At 43.6% G+C, this 14,661-nt stretch overlaps 1 protein-coding gene across 2 annotated transcripts in view; it reads left to right on the top strand.

Annotated features, from left to right (window-relative positions):
- Nucleotides 1-233: 233 nt before the first annotated feature.
- LOC126461319 (phosphofurin acidic cluster sorting protein 2) overlaps nt 234-14,661 on the top strand; it is a 722,007-nt gene continuing 707,579 nt past the window's right edge. For both annotated transcript variants that reach the window (XM_050095989.1, XM_050095987.1), the window contains exon 1: nt 234-344. In XM_050095989.1, the coding sequence (XP_049951946.1) occupies nt 235-344 (110 nt within the window). In that variant the 5' untranslated portion in view covers nt 234. The remainder of the gene's footprint in view (nt 345-14,661) is intronic.

The raw sequence follows: 14,661 nt of genomic DNA, 5'->3' as shown, positions 1-14,661 counted from the left end.
TTAAATGTTTATACTGACGGTAATCAGTTTAAATTCACACGGTAAGCCGCTAAAGCGTATTTGATATTAGCGGTCTCCTGCAGTACTTCTCGTTGTGAACTGACGCAGTCCGTAACAGATGGCACTACAAGCAGTCTACGGAGCTCCATCCGTTCAGCGCGCTCTGTACGAAGATTTGGAAACCAATGCTATAATCTCGCCCGGCCGGAATATCTTTGGTCAGTCGGCGTAAACATGGCGGAAAAGGCGAGTAAGCCGCCGCCAATCGTGGGGATGAAGCCCGTTCCTATGAAGCTTTTTGCCACATGGGAAGTGGATAGAACTCCCTCGAACTGCATTCCAAGGTAAGACGCGCACAAAAATCAGATAGTCAAAGCAAATTACCGTTTTTTTCGCCTGCTCCTCTCACTTCGATATTGGCACTGACGTTCGTTGACATTGTCAGTGAACCGTGTCTCGTGGAGTACCTTGCCGCCAAATATTGTTTGTAAATCCTTGTCAGCATCTTGTTATGTTTGCCATTGGAGAGAGAGTGCGAAAGAAATATTAATACGTCACTAAATGCATCGTAGACTCCCTCTTGTTCGCTTAAAGCTTACATGTCAACAACGGCCGTTATTCTTACTGGATCGTGTTTTGTTTACTTTTTGATGATGCTGCTTGCAGTTTTTTGCTGAAGTCTTACTGTGCTTAATGTGTTTAAACTCTATGCTCAGGGATTAATGAATCAAAGTTATATGCATACGTCGGCTGAACATTTATATTTTGAATGAATGATTCATGGAATGGTGTACTTGTTTATGTTTATATTATGTCAAAATATGGGAGTGACGTATGTGTCTTACAGTTTAGACGTACAGAAGTTTATGCTAACTCCCTGGGTACTGTTTATAAAACGAAGCACTGTTATTTTACAACTTATGCTAATTCTGTTAAGCAAAATGCTTTGTGCTATGCTTAGTTTGGTAAGACAGTGCAGTCAGTGTTTGAAACTCCACTGTAGTATACTTTGGAAGGCGTAAGCGCTGCAGTGTAGTAAGAATAATATATATATAAATATATAGCTGAGAAGGTCCGTTGCCTTTATCAAGTAATATATACGTTATTACGTTGTAAGGATCCGTTACTGAGTTTGCGCTTTTGCCATGAAATATATTTGGCTCCTACGAACAGCCAGCTGACTTGTCATTCGTGCTTGGAAAGCATACAGCACGACGCAGTGTAGATGTGAAATACCATTAATAAAATTATATTTGAAGGATATCTGAATTTTAGTGTTTTATCGAGGTAAGCATCCAGTCTTTCCAAAAAAGGATAATGATTTTTTTGTCGGTTGTTTGTTACCTTTTAAATTCGTCACAAACATGTGGAACAGAGAGCTAAGTTAACAATAGCAATTTCATTATGACAGCAGGTTTTATTATGAACAAAGGAACACAGTTATATAATATTAGTATGCCGGTATACTTAGCGCTCTGAAGTAAACAGTAAAGTGCGCGAAATCTGATACTGAGGGGCTTCCTGGGTTATGGTTAGCCACCATATCGCTAAACTGTAATGACATCTGCTGATTCTCAAATACCTCAAGTAACCTATTTGGAAGCCACTTGTGCAAGAGCTTTACTTGTGACAGATGCAATGTCAGTTGCCCATTATCTCTGTTTATACAGTAATATGAAAGTTATGCAGTAAATTGAAAACTACTAAGACCTTTAGATAAAAAGGCTGTGTTCTTAAGTCGGTTGTGGCTGAGTAATATTAAGGGTTGATATTTTGTACATGTCTGTCTTTGACAGTAATTCCTGTGCTTCACGACATTTCTACACTTCCTAAGATTCAGCAGAACGTGTTCTCTACCTTAAGGCAGCAGCATGGCAATAAGTACAATAGCTACTGAATCTGCGAGCACTTATATTAAAAAATCCTCTATAAGATTTTTAAAATGTTCATTTTCTGCTATCAATGGATTCTTTTGCCACTTGGTTTATAGATGCTGAATCATTTAAATTTTGTGCCGTCTTCGTCTTTCCCTGCTTATTAAGTTCTGTTGACCGGTACAAAATGTAGACATTCGTGCACACCATTTTTTAGCTAAATGATCATACTCGCGAAATAAGTTGGTAAATATTTATTGTTCCAAACCTTTATGCGGCAAGTATCAGTAAGTCGTGCCTTCGGCAGCAGTGCATGAACTCGTATCGTGCCTCTGGAAGTGGGGTCATTGGTGGTTTACGAGTTTTAAAGCTTACAAGAGAGTTATTTTTTTGACACGATGGTTCGACAGTTTCCCTACTTGTCTTCAGCAGGTGTTGGTCGCTGCTTGGACTCTAGCGAAACTGTGAATGGGCATATCTGTGCGTCTTCCTAGGTGTTCTGAATGCTGTTACACTGTTTTGGGTGCAACGAAAATAAATTCTGCAGGACTATTTGCGAAATAACCACTGACCTGCCTTCAACGGCCGTGTCTTTCAACCTCTAGTAGGCCGTACTCACTCGAAGGGTCCACAGCGTCCGTGGTAGTAATGCGTTATCCATTGTTAACTGTTACGAGGCCCTCTCAATGTAGACGACTGGTTTGTTTCAATCGCAAGTAAGTAATTAAAAAAGTTTCTTGGCGACTGCCTATTTCTCTGGACGTGCCGCTTATTTCCAGTACGTGTGGTAATTCTGCAGGGCTTGAGTCCTGTGCGAGCTTTTAGTTCAAGCAGCCCTAGCACTTAATTGCACTTAATACTTCAATAAATGGACGCCCAATGAAAGCTGTAGTTTGGATAAGGAAATATACTACGCTGAACAAGCATAATTTAACTCGTTCCACGGAAAGTGGGACATATGTGTTACCTGTGTGAAGTGATATCAGGCTTTAGTAATTGGATGTTTCTGGGAAAGTGTTTGTACACCGTGTAGTATGACACTTCGAAACTCGAATGTCACCAGAAATCAGATGATAGAATTGTATCGAGACGTAAGGTTTACTGACCTGAACTATAATCCATACTGTAAGTACGCACGCATCGACCGTTAGATTTAAAAATTTATTCACATACGTCATTTACGCATTAGAACGTTGCTCACGAGCCGAAACGCAGTCATTGGTGTAAATTGCCATTAGTGGCATAAATTACGGTAGCGTAAATACCGGAACGCGCCGTTGGTTGCGAAAATTACCGAGGAAAATCCTACAGTAGAATTACGAATCGAGCGCAGCATCATTTCAGGTTTTTTTTTTTTTTTTTTTTTTTTTTTTTTTTTTTTTTTTTTTTTTTTTTCCAGTGCTGACGGAGATAGATGGATTGTACATTACCAGAATGGAGCTTCAATTGTATTGTAGCAATTTTCGTCATTCAGTCCTGTGCAGATCATGCATGTCATTCATCTCAGCGCTCCATATTATTAGTGTATTTTATCAGGCGAGATTATGGTCACGTGATTTTGTAGTCCGAATCAGGTAATCACCAACATTTTGTTATACTTCGAAACAACTTATGAAACGAGAGTTACGGTGCAGTATTACAAATTATGATTGTTGAAGTTATAGTTTATATGATTATTGATTGATGAAAGTCACCACAGCTGTTGTATTGCACATTTATTGTCATTAGCGGTTTCCCACTTAGATTATGAGGTTGCCGAGTTGTGCCAATACCGTGATACAAAAGGTACGGTTGTCACGTATATTATAGACAAAACTGGCATCAGTAGCCACAAATGCAGCAGCTGTGGTGGGTTATATTGATAATTAATATTAGGTTGGTACATAAGTTCGTTGCGTTTTTGTTTTGCATGTTGGTATCCCGGTTGCTTTGGGTTTATTTATCGACTGTTATTGTTTATTTATAGTTCACTTTTGCTGTTTTTTACACAATGTCATTTTATCATTTGGTCGTAGTGCGTGGAGCTGTGGACGCTAGAAAATGGAGTGCCAAGTGGAGAAATCGGAACATTCTGACATATTCTTCTTTTTGAGTTCAGTAGAGGGGTGACAGCAGCGGGGGTATCCAGAAACATTTGCGCCGTGTATGGGGATAATGCCATTGGGTAGAACACGGCAGGGAAATGGCTTTCTCGTTTTGACATCAGTGACGCCACTTCCGGGAAGACCTTCGGGGTGTGATGACTATCATTTAAACGCATTAGTCCATAATTATCCACAACAGTCTACAACGGTACTGGCAAATGTGATGAACTGTGATCATTCCACCATCGTGCGTCATTTACATGCAAGGTAAAAAAAAATCGAGTGTTTGGATACAGAATGCTCCAAGCCAAGATCACAAAAATCAGGGGCTAGCCATATGTGCGTCTCTACTTGCTCGTCACCAACTGGCTCGTGAACGACGACGTCCATTGCTATCTTGTGTCATTACGAGACGTGGTTTCCTTATGTTAGGAAAGGAGGGAATTGCTGAGCCCAAACGAAGCAACAACTCCCGCACAAAGACCTGCGCACATGAGCAAAGGGTAATTTTTATGCATGTGGTGGAACAGCAACTGTGTGTAGTGTGGTGACGTTTTATTGCCAACAACTGAGAGCTCCTGCAGACGCAATCGAAGAGCGACGACCGTCATGACTGCGTGCAAGTGATGCTACTGCACTATAACGCCAGCGCGCAGTACGCCAGATTGACAAAAAACACTGTACAGGAGTTGAGTTGGGAAGTCATTCCTCACACACCTTATTAAGCTGAGCTTGCGCCCTCAGATTTTCACCTTTCCCGCTCTCTATGGATTAACCTTCGAAGAAACTACCCTTCCAGATGAAAATGTTTTCCGAACATGGATGAGCGAGTTCTTCGCCTCAAAACCACTTGATTTCTACGGTCGCGGAATCGTTATAAATACTGCAGGAGAATATATAATTGATGACTGAAGTCTCGGTTATGTGTATCTGCTGTGTTTATTAAACTAATGGAAAAAAAGCTACGAACTCGTGCAGCAGCTCAATATTAGTGTTAATCAGCTGTTGTCTACAACTTGATAAAAATTATTAAATTAATATTGCTCGAGAAAATACACTTACTGTTTTCATAGCTAGATAAATACTTATTATTTTAAAATACAGATACGTGTAACATTAGTTACGAAAATGTTGCCAAAATAATAGAATAACAAAGGAAGTTTTCCATGTGGCTTGGGGCAGCAGTGGAAGTGACAAAGGAAAAGTGTTACAAAACGCTAGAACACAGGTGAAGGGGGGAAAAAAGGATACCTGGAAAGGACGGATGAGTAAAATAAAGTATACGGAGACGATGTACGGAAAAGAAATGTTGAGTTACGTCACCAATAAGAAACGCCTTATTGTCAATACAAGAATGGTGGCAGAAACCCTATTACTATGTACTCACACGGAGACAGAATTAACCACCAGATCTTGAAGAATCATATTCTCGTGTTCCATTAATTCTCACAGCTAGCAACCTCGCTGTGAGTCATCTGATGCATCATTACTACTTACATTTCATATTTTTGTACCGCCATTTTTGTCCGGTTTGTTATTTGGCACTCAAAACTGATGAGCCAGTTTAAGTTGCAAGGGACATGGAATTTCCGTAATCAAGAGCAATGCGAAGTCCAGAAAAAGGATCTGAAGATGGAAAGAAGGATAAACTCTGAAACATTCGTTTAGTAGGCTGATACCTTACCGAGCGGCGTTCAAATAGTGGAAGGGCAGCGAAGAACATGTTTTACCCGACCTAGGTAGATTGTGTAGTCGAAGCGCTGCATGGAAAAGCTTAAAATTGTCACCCAGAAAGGTGCCCAGTCATGAGCATGATGATCTGTAACAGTTGGTTCTCGTGGTGTTAGGTTTTGCGTTTTCAATCTTTTCTCCTTCTCGACAGTTTTAGTAACTGGTTCAGGGAACTGAAATTCTCTTCGAAACTAGACGACGTTGCTACTGTAAAGCTTAAAATTTTTTTGTTTCAAACAGCTGGCATTACTCAGAACCAGCTATGTGAAACTGAAAATGGGAATACTCAAAAATGTTGAATTATCAATTTCTAACGCCTCGTTAATTTTTGCAGTTCGAACCTTACCGCATCAGAGGCCCGTTGCTAACTTGACTGCACAGGTCGACCGATTCATGACTCGCTTCGTAGCCAAGCTTTAAATCACGAATCGCTTTACTACGGACAGCAATTGAAATTCCCTGTGTACGATTCACGGTGCAAGATTCGGGAAATCACTGTGCAACATTTATCGATACACTGCAGCTCTCAGCGGACGTGCTTACTTGAGCGACTACTTCCGCGATGTCTCGACTGTCTTTACTCGTGGATCGTTGACAACGGCTTTCACTTTTCCACTGAAAAAGCTGTCTGAACTTTGGCGGCGTAAGGAGTTTCAAATCTCCGTACTGTTGCTCTTCAGTTTGTCAAAACCACGAAATTCTTGGGGCTCAAGCTCGATAGGCAACTATCGGTCCTTCCACGTACCTTATGTGGCAGCACGCTGTACCTGATCTTTAAATGTGCAACGCGTTTTAAACGGTACTTCATGAGGAGCAGATCGGGAAATCATCCTCCACTTATACCAATGCCTTGTCCGATTAAAAATGGACTGTGTGTCTCGTTTACTCATCCGCACGACCGTCTATTTTACACCACCTAGGCGTACGTTTGGCCATTAGGGCTTTCTACACTAGGCCAGTTATGAGCCTCTACGCAAACGCTGATCATGGTCTAAGTAGAGATGATATAAAACGTAGACTGACAGTGGCAAGGAAAGAGTTTCTGAAGAAAACGAATTTGTTAACTTCGAGTATAGATTTAAGTGTCAGGAAGTCGTTTCTGAAAGTATTTGTATGGAAGTGAAACGTTCACGATAAATAGTCTGGACAAGAAGAGAATAGAAGCTTTCGAAATGTGGTGCTACAGAAGAATGCTAAGGATTAGATGGGTAGATCACATAACTAATGAGGTGGTACTGAATAGGATTGGGGAGAAGAGGAGTTTGTGGCACAACTTGACTAGAAGAAGGGGTCGGTTGGTAGGACATGTTCTGAGGCATCAACGGATCACAAATTTAGCATTGGAGGGCAGCGTGGAGGGTATTGTAGGGGGAGACCAAAAGATGAATACACTAAGCAGATTCAGAAGGATGTAGGTTGCAGTAAGTACTGGGAGATGAAGAAGCTTGCACAGGGTAGAGTAGCATGGAGATCTGCATCAAACCAGTCTCAGGACTGAAGACCACAACAGTAACGCAGACGCTGCCGAGCTACCGCTTTGATACCGACGTGATGTTTCTCTCAGCAGATACGCGCGCCGTCTGTCCTCTGTGCCCAGCCATCCATCCTATGCGTCCTTTTTTGATGACTGCCTTGACCGTCAATACGGGGTAAGCGCAACTTCTTTGTTGCCTCCCGGAGTTCGCTCGCGTATACTGCTTCCGAAGCTTACCTTACGTTCGCTTCCTAAGAACACTTCTCTAGATTTGACCCGTCGCTGTGAGTTTCTTCAACTTTTCACGCAACGCGCAGACAGCACCTTCGTCCACGCTGATATCTCTAAGACCGTCCGTGGTGTCGGATGCGGCTTTGCCATTTGCAACAAACATTTTAGATACCGGCTTCAACAACAGTGCGCGTTCGGGAGGACGACGGTTCAATCCCGCGTCCGGCCATCCTGATTTAGGTTTTCCGTGATTTCCCTAAATCGCTCCAGGTAAAAGCCGGGATGGTTCCTTTGAAAGGGCACGGCCGATTTCCTTCCCTAATCCGATGAGACCGATGACCTCGCTGTCTGGCCTCCTTCCCCAAACAACCCAACCCCAACAACAGTGCTCGATTTTTACTGCAGAAGTTTTCGCCCTCTATTAGGCTACCCAGTACATCCGACGACACAGGCTTCTCAATTCGTATTATGTTCCTATTCACTTAGTGCCCTCCAGAGCTTGAGTGCGCTACAGACACACCACCCCATAGTACAACGAATCCAATGCCTCCACTCGCTCGCTGATGTGATGTTCATTTGGGTCCCTGTGCAGGTCGGGAGTGTCGGGGAATGAAGCTGCCGACGCTGCTGCTGCCACCTAGGCTGCAGCCCAGCTACCTAGGTATGGTCTTCTCTATATGGAAGCAAACTCCGGGAAATTAAACACCTCCCAACGGCTTGGACGACTTTCTCTCGTCCCAGTCTTCACGAGGAGATACTTTCAGCTCGGCTGCATACTGGACACTGCCGTTATAGTCACCATCATTTGGAGACACCGTATCGCTCTGTGCTCATTGGAATCAACCATTGACAGTGCGCTATTTTCTGATCCAATGCCAATTTTATAACCGTTGACGTTTTAATTGTATGTTTGCCATTTGATTTATCAGATATTGTAGCTGATACAGCACGAGCTACAGACCGCGTTTTACTTTTTATTCGTCGTAGTACTACGGCGAAGGATTTTTAATTTTCAACCGTTTGAGCAACTTCCTCAAAGATCGTTTTTAGCTGTCCCTCTACACTCCATTCGATTAGGTTCTGAATACTAGCGAGTTCAAATTCATTCGTAATTGACCATTTTAATGTATGACACAGGCGCTTATAATTTCAGCTGTTTTGCGCCATTAGGTAACAACAAACAACAAAATTGTGCGGCATTGAGGCTGTGATTGAGTCATTTGGATACAAATTAGAGTACACGCCAACGCATATATCCTTGTCCACTGGGGACAAATTTCTATGCAATGTTTACATTCTGCCGTCTCATGAAGGAAAAAAAATGCATCAAACTTTGTTTTCTAACAAGGGAACCTCCCCATCGCACCCCCCTCAGATTTAGTTATAAGTTGGCACAGTGGATAGGCCTCGAAAAACTGAACACAGATCAATTGTGAAAACAGGAAGAAGTTTTGTGAAACTGTGAAAAAATAAGCAAAATATACAAACTGAGTAGTTCATGGCAAGATATGCAATATCAAGGACATAAGAAAAGCAGGAGCGCCGTGGTCTCGTGGTAACGTGAGCAGCGGCGGAACGAAAGGTCCTTGGTTCAAATCTTCCATGGAGTGAAAATTTTAATTTTTTATTTTCAGTTTATGTGACAAACTCACATGTTTTCATCACTTTTTTGGGAGTGATTATCACATCCACAAGAAAACCTAAATCGGGCAAGGTAGAAGATTCTTTTTACCCATTCGCCAAGTGTACAAGTTTGGTGGGTCGACAACATATTCCTGTCATGTGACGCACATGCCGTCACCAGTGTCGTATAGAATATATCAGACGTGTTTTCCTGTGGAGGAATCGGTTGACCTATGACCTTGCGATCAAATGTTTTCTGTTCCCATTGGAGAGGCACGTCCTTTCGTCTACTAATCGCACGGTTTTGCGATGCGGTCGCAAAACAAAGACACTAAACTTATTACAGTGAACAGAGACGTCAGTGAACGAACGGACAGATAATAACTATGCAAAAATAAAGAAAGTAAACTTTTCACTCGAGGGAAGACTTGAACCAAGGACCTCTCGTTCTGCAGCTGCTCATGCTAACCACGGGACCACGGTGCTCCTGAGCTCACACTCCCCTTCATGTTGCTTATCTTGCGCATGGACTACTCAGTTTGTATATTTTGCTTATTTTTTCATAGTTCCACACAACTTCTTCCTGTTTTCTCAATTGATCTGTGTTCAGTTTATCAAGGCCTATCCACTGTGCCAACTTATAACTAAATCTGAGGGGGGTGCGATGGGGAGGTTCCCTTGTAAGAAACAGTTGGTACGGTAAATTTTCGTGTTTATTTCGGTGGGAGGGATAATTCGCCAGAACTTTCTTAGATTTTTTTTGTCTTGCTTGTGATAGAGCACTACCAGTCTCAAGTGCTTCACAATGGGCGGTTTTCTGTTGGAGTAACGATTTTTGTTTTTGGCGCGGTGTTTGCTATTCATCATTAAGATCGTACTGTCGGTATCTTTTCAGCACGGGTTGTTAGGAAAGTATGTTAGTGTCTTGTCTGATATCCGCCGCAGCATGCATTTAATTGCAGACACTTTTTTTTCTCAATGTTTTTGTTCCGACTGTAAGAAATTTTAAGTTCTCTGAATGTCAAGGAAGTTGCTCAATCTTCGTTGCCAAGAACCTGAATAGTGAAACTAGGGCTGAACAGTGCAAACATTGTTGGAACTGTTAGGTGCGTAGTTTAGATGTGAAACATATTTCTAACGATTTTAACTTATTCGTAACCATATTCAATGCTGTCGTTACATATTTTCGTTTTTAAAAGTTTAATGTAGAGTAAATAGTTAAGTACGAAAAGAGAAAGATCATGGTAACATCTGAGATCTTTCTACCAAGCTAACCGGGGACGGGGAACATCAGTTTATCGTTGTTCTCATAAATCAATATAGCAGAATGCTCCTGAAAGATAGCAAATTTTTCTTTCCGCGTCCCTCCTTTTTTTCCCCCCACTCGACTTAGCAGTGACGAGCTGGTCGGTAAATTTTAGGTGAACACAGCTAGTACCTAAAACGAATTACGTTCTCGAATTAAAATACTACGGTGATGTGTTCGCCTTATTTATACTGCGTAAAAAGAAAAGCGTCTGTAAGTGAGAAGTGTAATCGACGTATTTAAATTTGCGTCTATACCTCCAAGTACATTAAAAGATTATTTTAAGCGTTAGAGGAATGTTTGTTCAATATTGTTATGTTACTCGGGTTATATTCTGTATTATGCACGTAAATGACCGCAACTACCGCCGGGAGAATCCACAATTGTGGCGTACTCTAAAACTTATACTATAGGTTTGCTACCCCACATTACAGTCGTATTTGTTCTCGGAAGAAAAGCGCAGCTTTTTGTGTAGATCAAGACCTTGGCTATATCTTAAGTAACAAGATGAGCGTGGATGCGATCATAATGTTGCGTGTGTTGTCCGGGCGCATAAGCGAACTGTTGGTTAAGGTGTTTTAAATAAGTCTGAGCGGTCCGTTCAGTGATTCAAGTGTTTCTTATTTTTTTCAGTTGCTCCATTAGCGGTACACCTATGTAATTGCTACAAATTCTTGTTTGTGCTTGCTTTTCAGACAAATTTTAACAAAAACTTGTTTTATGTTTATATAGCATTTGCTTAAGGAACTTGATTTGTGCATGTCGTTGCTTACATCGCCAGGCATAAGGCACAAAGTAAAAAAAAAAAAAAAAAACTCTAAATGACCCACCTGTGAGAACCCTCTAAAGACGAAATCATCATCTGGTGTTTGGGTCAAACCCTTCTAAATATGGCGCGATATTAATTTTAACTCTATAGAAATGTGAATCCTACGCGCTTGTATGCAGTGACTTGCCTCAAGGATAGCCTCCATTGCACGCTGTATAGATACGAGAGAGAAAGTTCGTCTTAATTCGTACTGAACTTAAAAATCACGAGAGATAAGCGTTGTAAGGTATCAGTGTCAAGAAATCAGCTGCTTTCATTTGGACGCTCTGTAGGATACATATTGTTCACAACTTTTGAAAGTTACGATTCATCTCGTGGAACCAAATGCAGTCTCCATGGAATGATCGTCCACGTTTCAGGAGTCGGTGTCGCGCAGTAATGGAGGTTCTGCAGAGCATTCTACGTAGAAGCGCTTTTACGGCGTGGGTCGTTAAGCCCTGTCCTTGGTTCTCAGCAGTTTTCCTGCAGTTCTTCGTTATCTGTTACGACCTGTACCTTTTATTACTGGCATTCAGCACACGTGTAAGCTGCCACTAGTTGTTCTCGAAACGAATGACCACCCCATCGTGGTTGGAGTGTTTCTCTTCACAACTCAAAGGTGCTTTGTGTGTGACACTCCCGTGGTTTCCCTTTGCTCCAGAGGCTGTTCGAACTAGTTGTTATCGTCACTGTGGAAGTGTAATACCGGATGCACACCGATGAGCCATGAAATTGTGACCGCCGACTTAGGTGTTTGCCCACCTTTGGAACGAAATATAGCAACAATACTACGTGCCACGGAAGCGACAGGTTGGTGTTAGGTTTAGGGGGTATGTGGCCCAGATGTCTACGACCTGGTCAGGCAGTTCACGTAAATTACGGGCCTGTGGTTTGTGCGTGCGAAGTTGGCGCGGTAACGTCAGATGTTTTCCATCTGGTTCGGATCAGGTGACTTTGGTGTCAAAGACATCAACGTGAGTTCACTGTCACGCTGCTCAGATCACCGTAGCACGATTCTGGTCTTGTAATAGGGGAGTTATCCTGCTGGAAGGTAGGCACGTGGTCCGCAGATATGTTCATGTAGACCATAGCTGTCACGGTGCCTTCGCTTACTACGACAAATCTCGTGGAATAGCAGTTGACTGGCCCCCATAACCCGAGACTGCCACCACAGGGGCGGGGCATGGTCGTAACAACCGTTCTCTTGGAAGACGACCATCGACGTGCTGCGACAAGAAACGCGATTCACCCGAGCAGGTGACACGTTTCCACTGATCCAAGGTCTGATTTCGATTACCTCGTGCCCGCTGCTGTCGTAATTGACGATGGCGTTGGGTTAACACGGGTGTCCCGAGCAGTCGTCTGCTGCTGCGGAGCACCGTGTTCAACGGTGTGCACTGGACGGTGTGCTCCGAAACACTTGCGCCAGCATTCCAGTCTGCCCAGCTTTGCACGGCGGGCGATCTCCCAAGCGCTGCGTTCTGTGACGCTGCACGGATGTCACCAGACACCTCCCCGCTCACCCGTGGTTTCCCCGTTCCTCGGCCACTTTCCACGGATGCTCACAACAGCAGCACGAGAGCAGCCGACCAGCTTTGCTGTTTCCTAGATGCTACTTCCCGAGCATCGAGCCACAAGAATCTTCCCTCTGTTATGTCAGTGGATTTCCCCACTTCCGGTCTGTACCGTCGCTAGAATGGTTTCCAGTTCGCCTCTGCTTGTCTTATACGAAGAGTGTGAGGAAAGTAATGAGACTGACAACGCTGCGAACGCTCAGGCAGCGCTGTCTTGCTGTACTCGTCTAGACCGGAGTGTTCAGCCCTTCCAGACGCTCAGTCAGAATCTCAGCTCCGTGCAGCCGTCACGTGATTTTTGAGAGCGCCATCACTGAAGTTGAAATTGCGTTTTTGTTGTGTGTTACGAAAATGGAATAGCGGAATTTAAAGCAACGTTATGCCATCGAGTTTTGTGTTAAATTTGGGCCTTCCGCGACTGTGACCTTTGAAAAGATAAACAAGCCTATGCGGAACATTCCTTATCAAGAGCAAAAGTTTTCGCTGGCGCAGATCTTTTTTTGGAAGGCTGAGAACACGTTGGAGTTGAATCTCGCTAAGGGAGACGCCCTGCATCTAAGTGGCTATTCTACAAATTACATTTAAGTGTCTGGCAGAGGGTTCATCGAACCACCTTCACAATAGTTCTGTTATTCTAATTTCGAACAGCGCACGGAAAAAAGAACGCTTATATCTTTCCATGCGAGCTCTGATTTCTACACACATCAAAAAAAGTTTTGATTCACCTCGGTTTGGAGAGTTCTGAAACCTGTCTAGAAAACTGGAATAGAGATCAGCCTGAACATCATTTCCGCACTTGTTATTGCTCGTGAAAACCACATATTGCATATTGTACCGTCATACAGCGAGACCTTCACAGGTGGTGGTCCACATCGCTGTACACACCGCTACCTCTAATACCCCGTAGCACGTCCTCTTGCATTGATGCATGCCTGTATTCGTCGTCGCATACTATCCAGAAGTTCATAAAGGCACTGTTGGTCCAGATTGACCCACTCCTCAACTGCGATTCGGCGTGGATCCCTCAGAGGGTCACGTCGTCCATAAACTGCCCTTTTCATTCTATCCCAGGCATCTTCGGTAGGGTTCACGTTTGGAGAACATGCTGGCCACGTTAGTCGAGCGATGTCGTTATCCTGAAGGAAGTCATTCACAAACTGTGCACGATGGGGTCGCGAATTGTCGTCCATGAAGACAAATGCTTCGCCAATATGCTGCCGATACGGTTGCACTGTCGGTCGGAGGATGGCATTCACGTATAGTACAGCCGTTACGGCTCCTTGAACGACCACCAGCGGCGTGTGTCAGCCCCACATAATGCCGCCCCAAAACAGCAGGGAACCTGCACCTTGCTGCACTCACTGGGACAGTGTGTCTAAGGCGTTCAGCCTGACCGGGTTGCCTCCGAACATGTCTCCAACGATAGTCTGGTTGCAGGCATATGCGACACTCATCGGTGGAAAGAATGTTGCCAATCCTTAACGGTCCATTCGGCATGTTGTTGAGCCCATCTGTACCGCGCTGCGTGTTGTCGTGGTTACAAAGATGGACCTCGCCATGGACGTCGGGAGTGAAGTTGCGCGTCATGCAGCCTATTGCGCACAGTTTGAGTCGCGACACGACGTCCTGTGGCTGCACGGAAAGCATTATTCATGGTGACGTTGTGACGTTGCTTTCAGGGTTCCCCCGAGCCATAATCCATAGGTAGCGGTCATCCACTCACGACCGAACAACATCGATTTGGTTCACTCCGAAACGCCTTGACAGTTCCCTTGTTGACAACACGAGTCGTATACCCCCTTCGTGGCGGAATGACTGGAACTGATCGGCTGTCGGACCGCCTCCGTCTAATAGACGCTGCCCATGCATGTTTGTTTACATCTTTGGGTGGGTTTAGTGACATCTCTGAACAATCAAAGGGACTGTGTCTGTGATACAGTATCGTTAGTCAACATC

This window comes from Schistocerca serialis, chromosome 1, assembly GCF_023864345.2.
Source record: "Schistocerca serialis cubense isolate TAMUIC-IGC-003099 chromosome 1, iqSchSeri2.2, whole genome shotgun sequence".
NCBI classification, from domain to species: domain Eukaryota; kingdom Metazoa; phylum Arthropoda; class Insecta; order Orthoptera; family Acrididae; genus Schistocerca; species Schistocerca serialis.
Note: the sequence above shows the minus strand (reverse complement) of the source record. Positions and strands in the feature narration are given on the sequence as shown.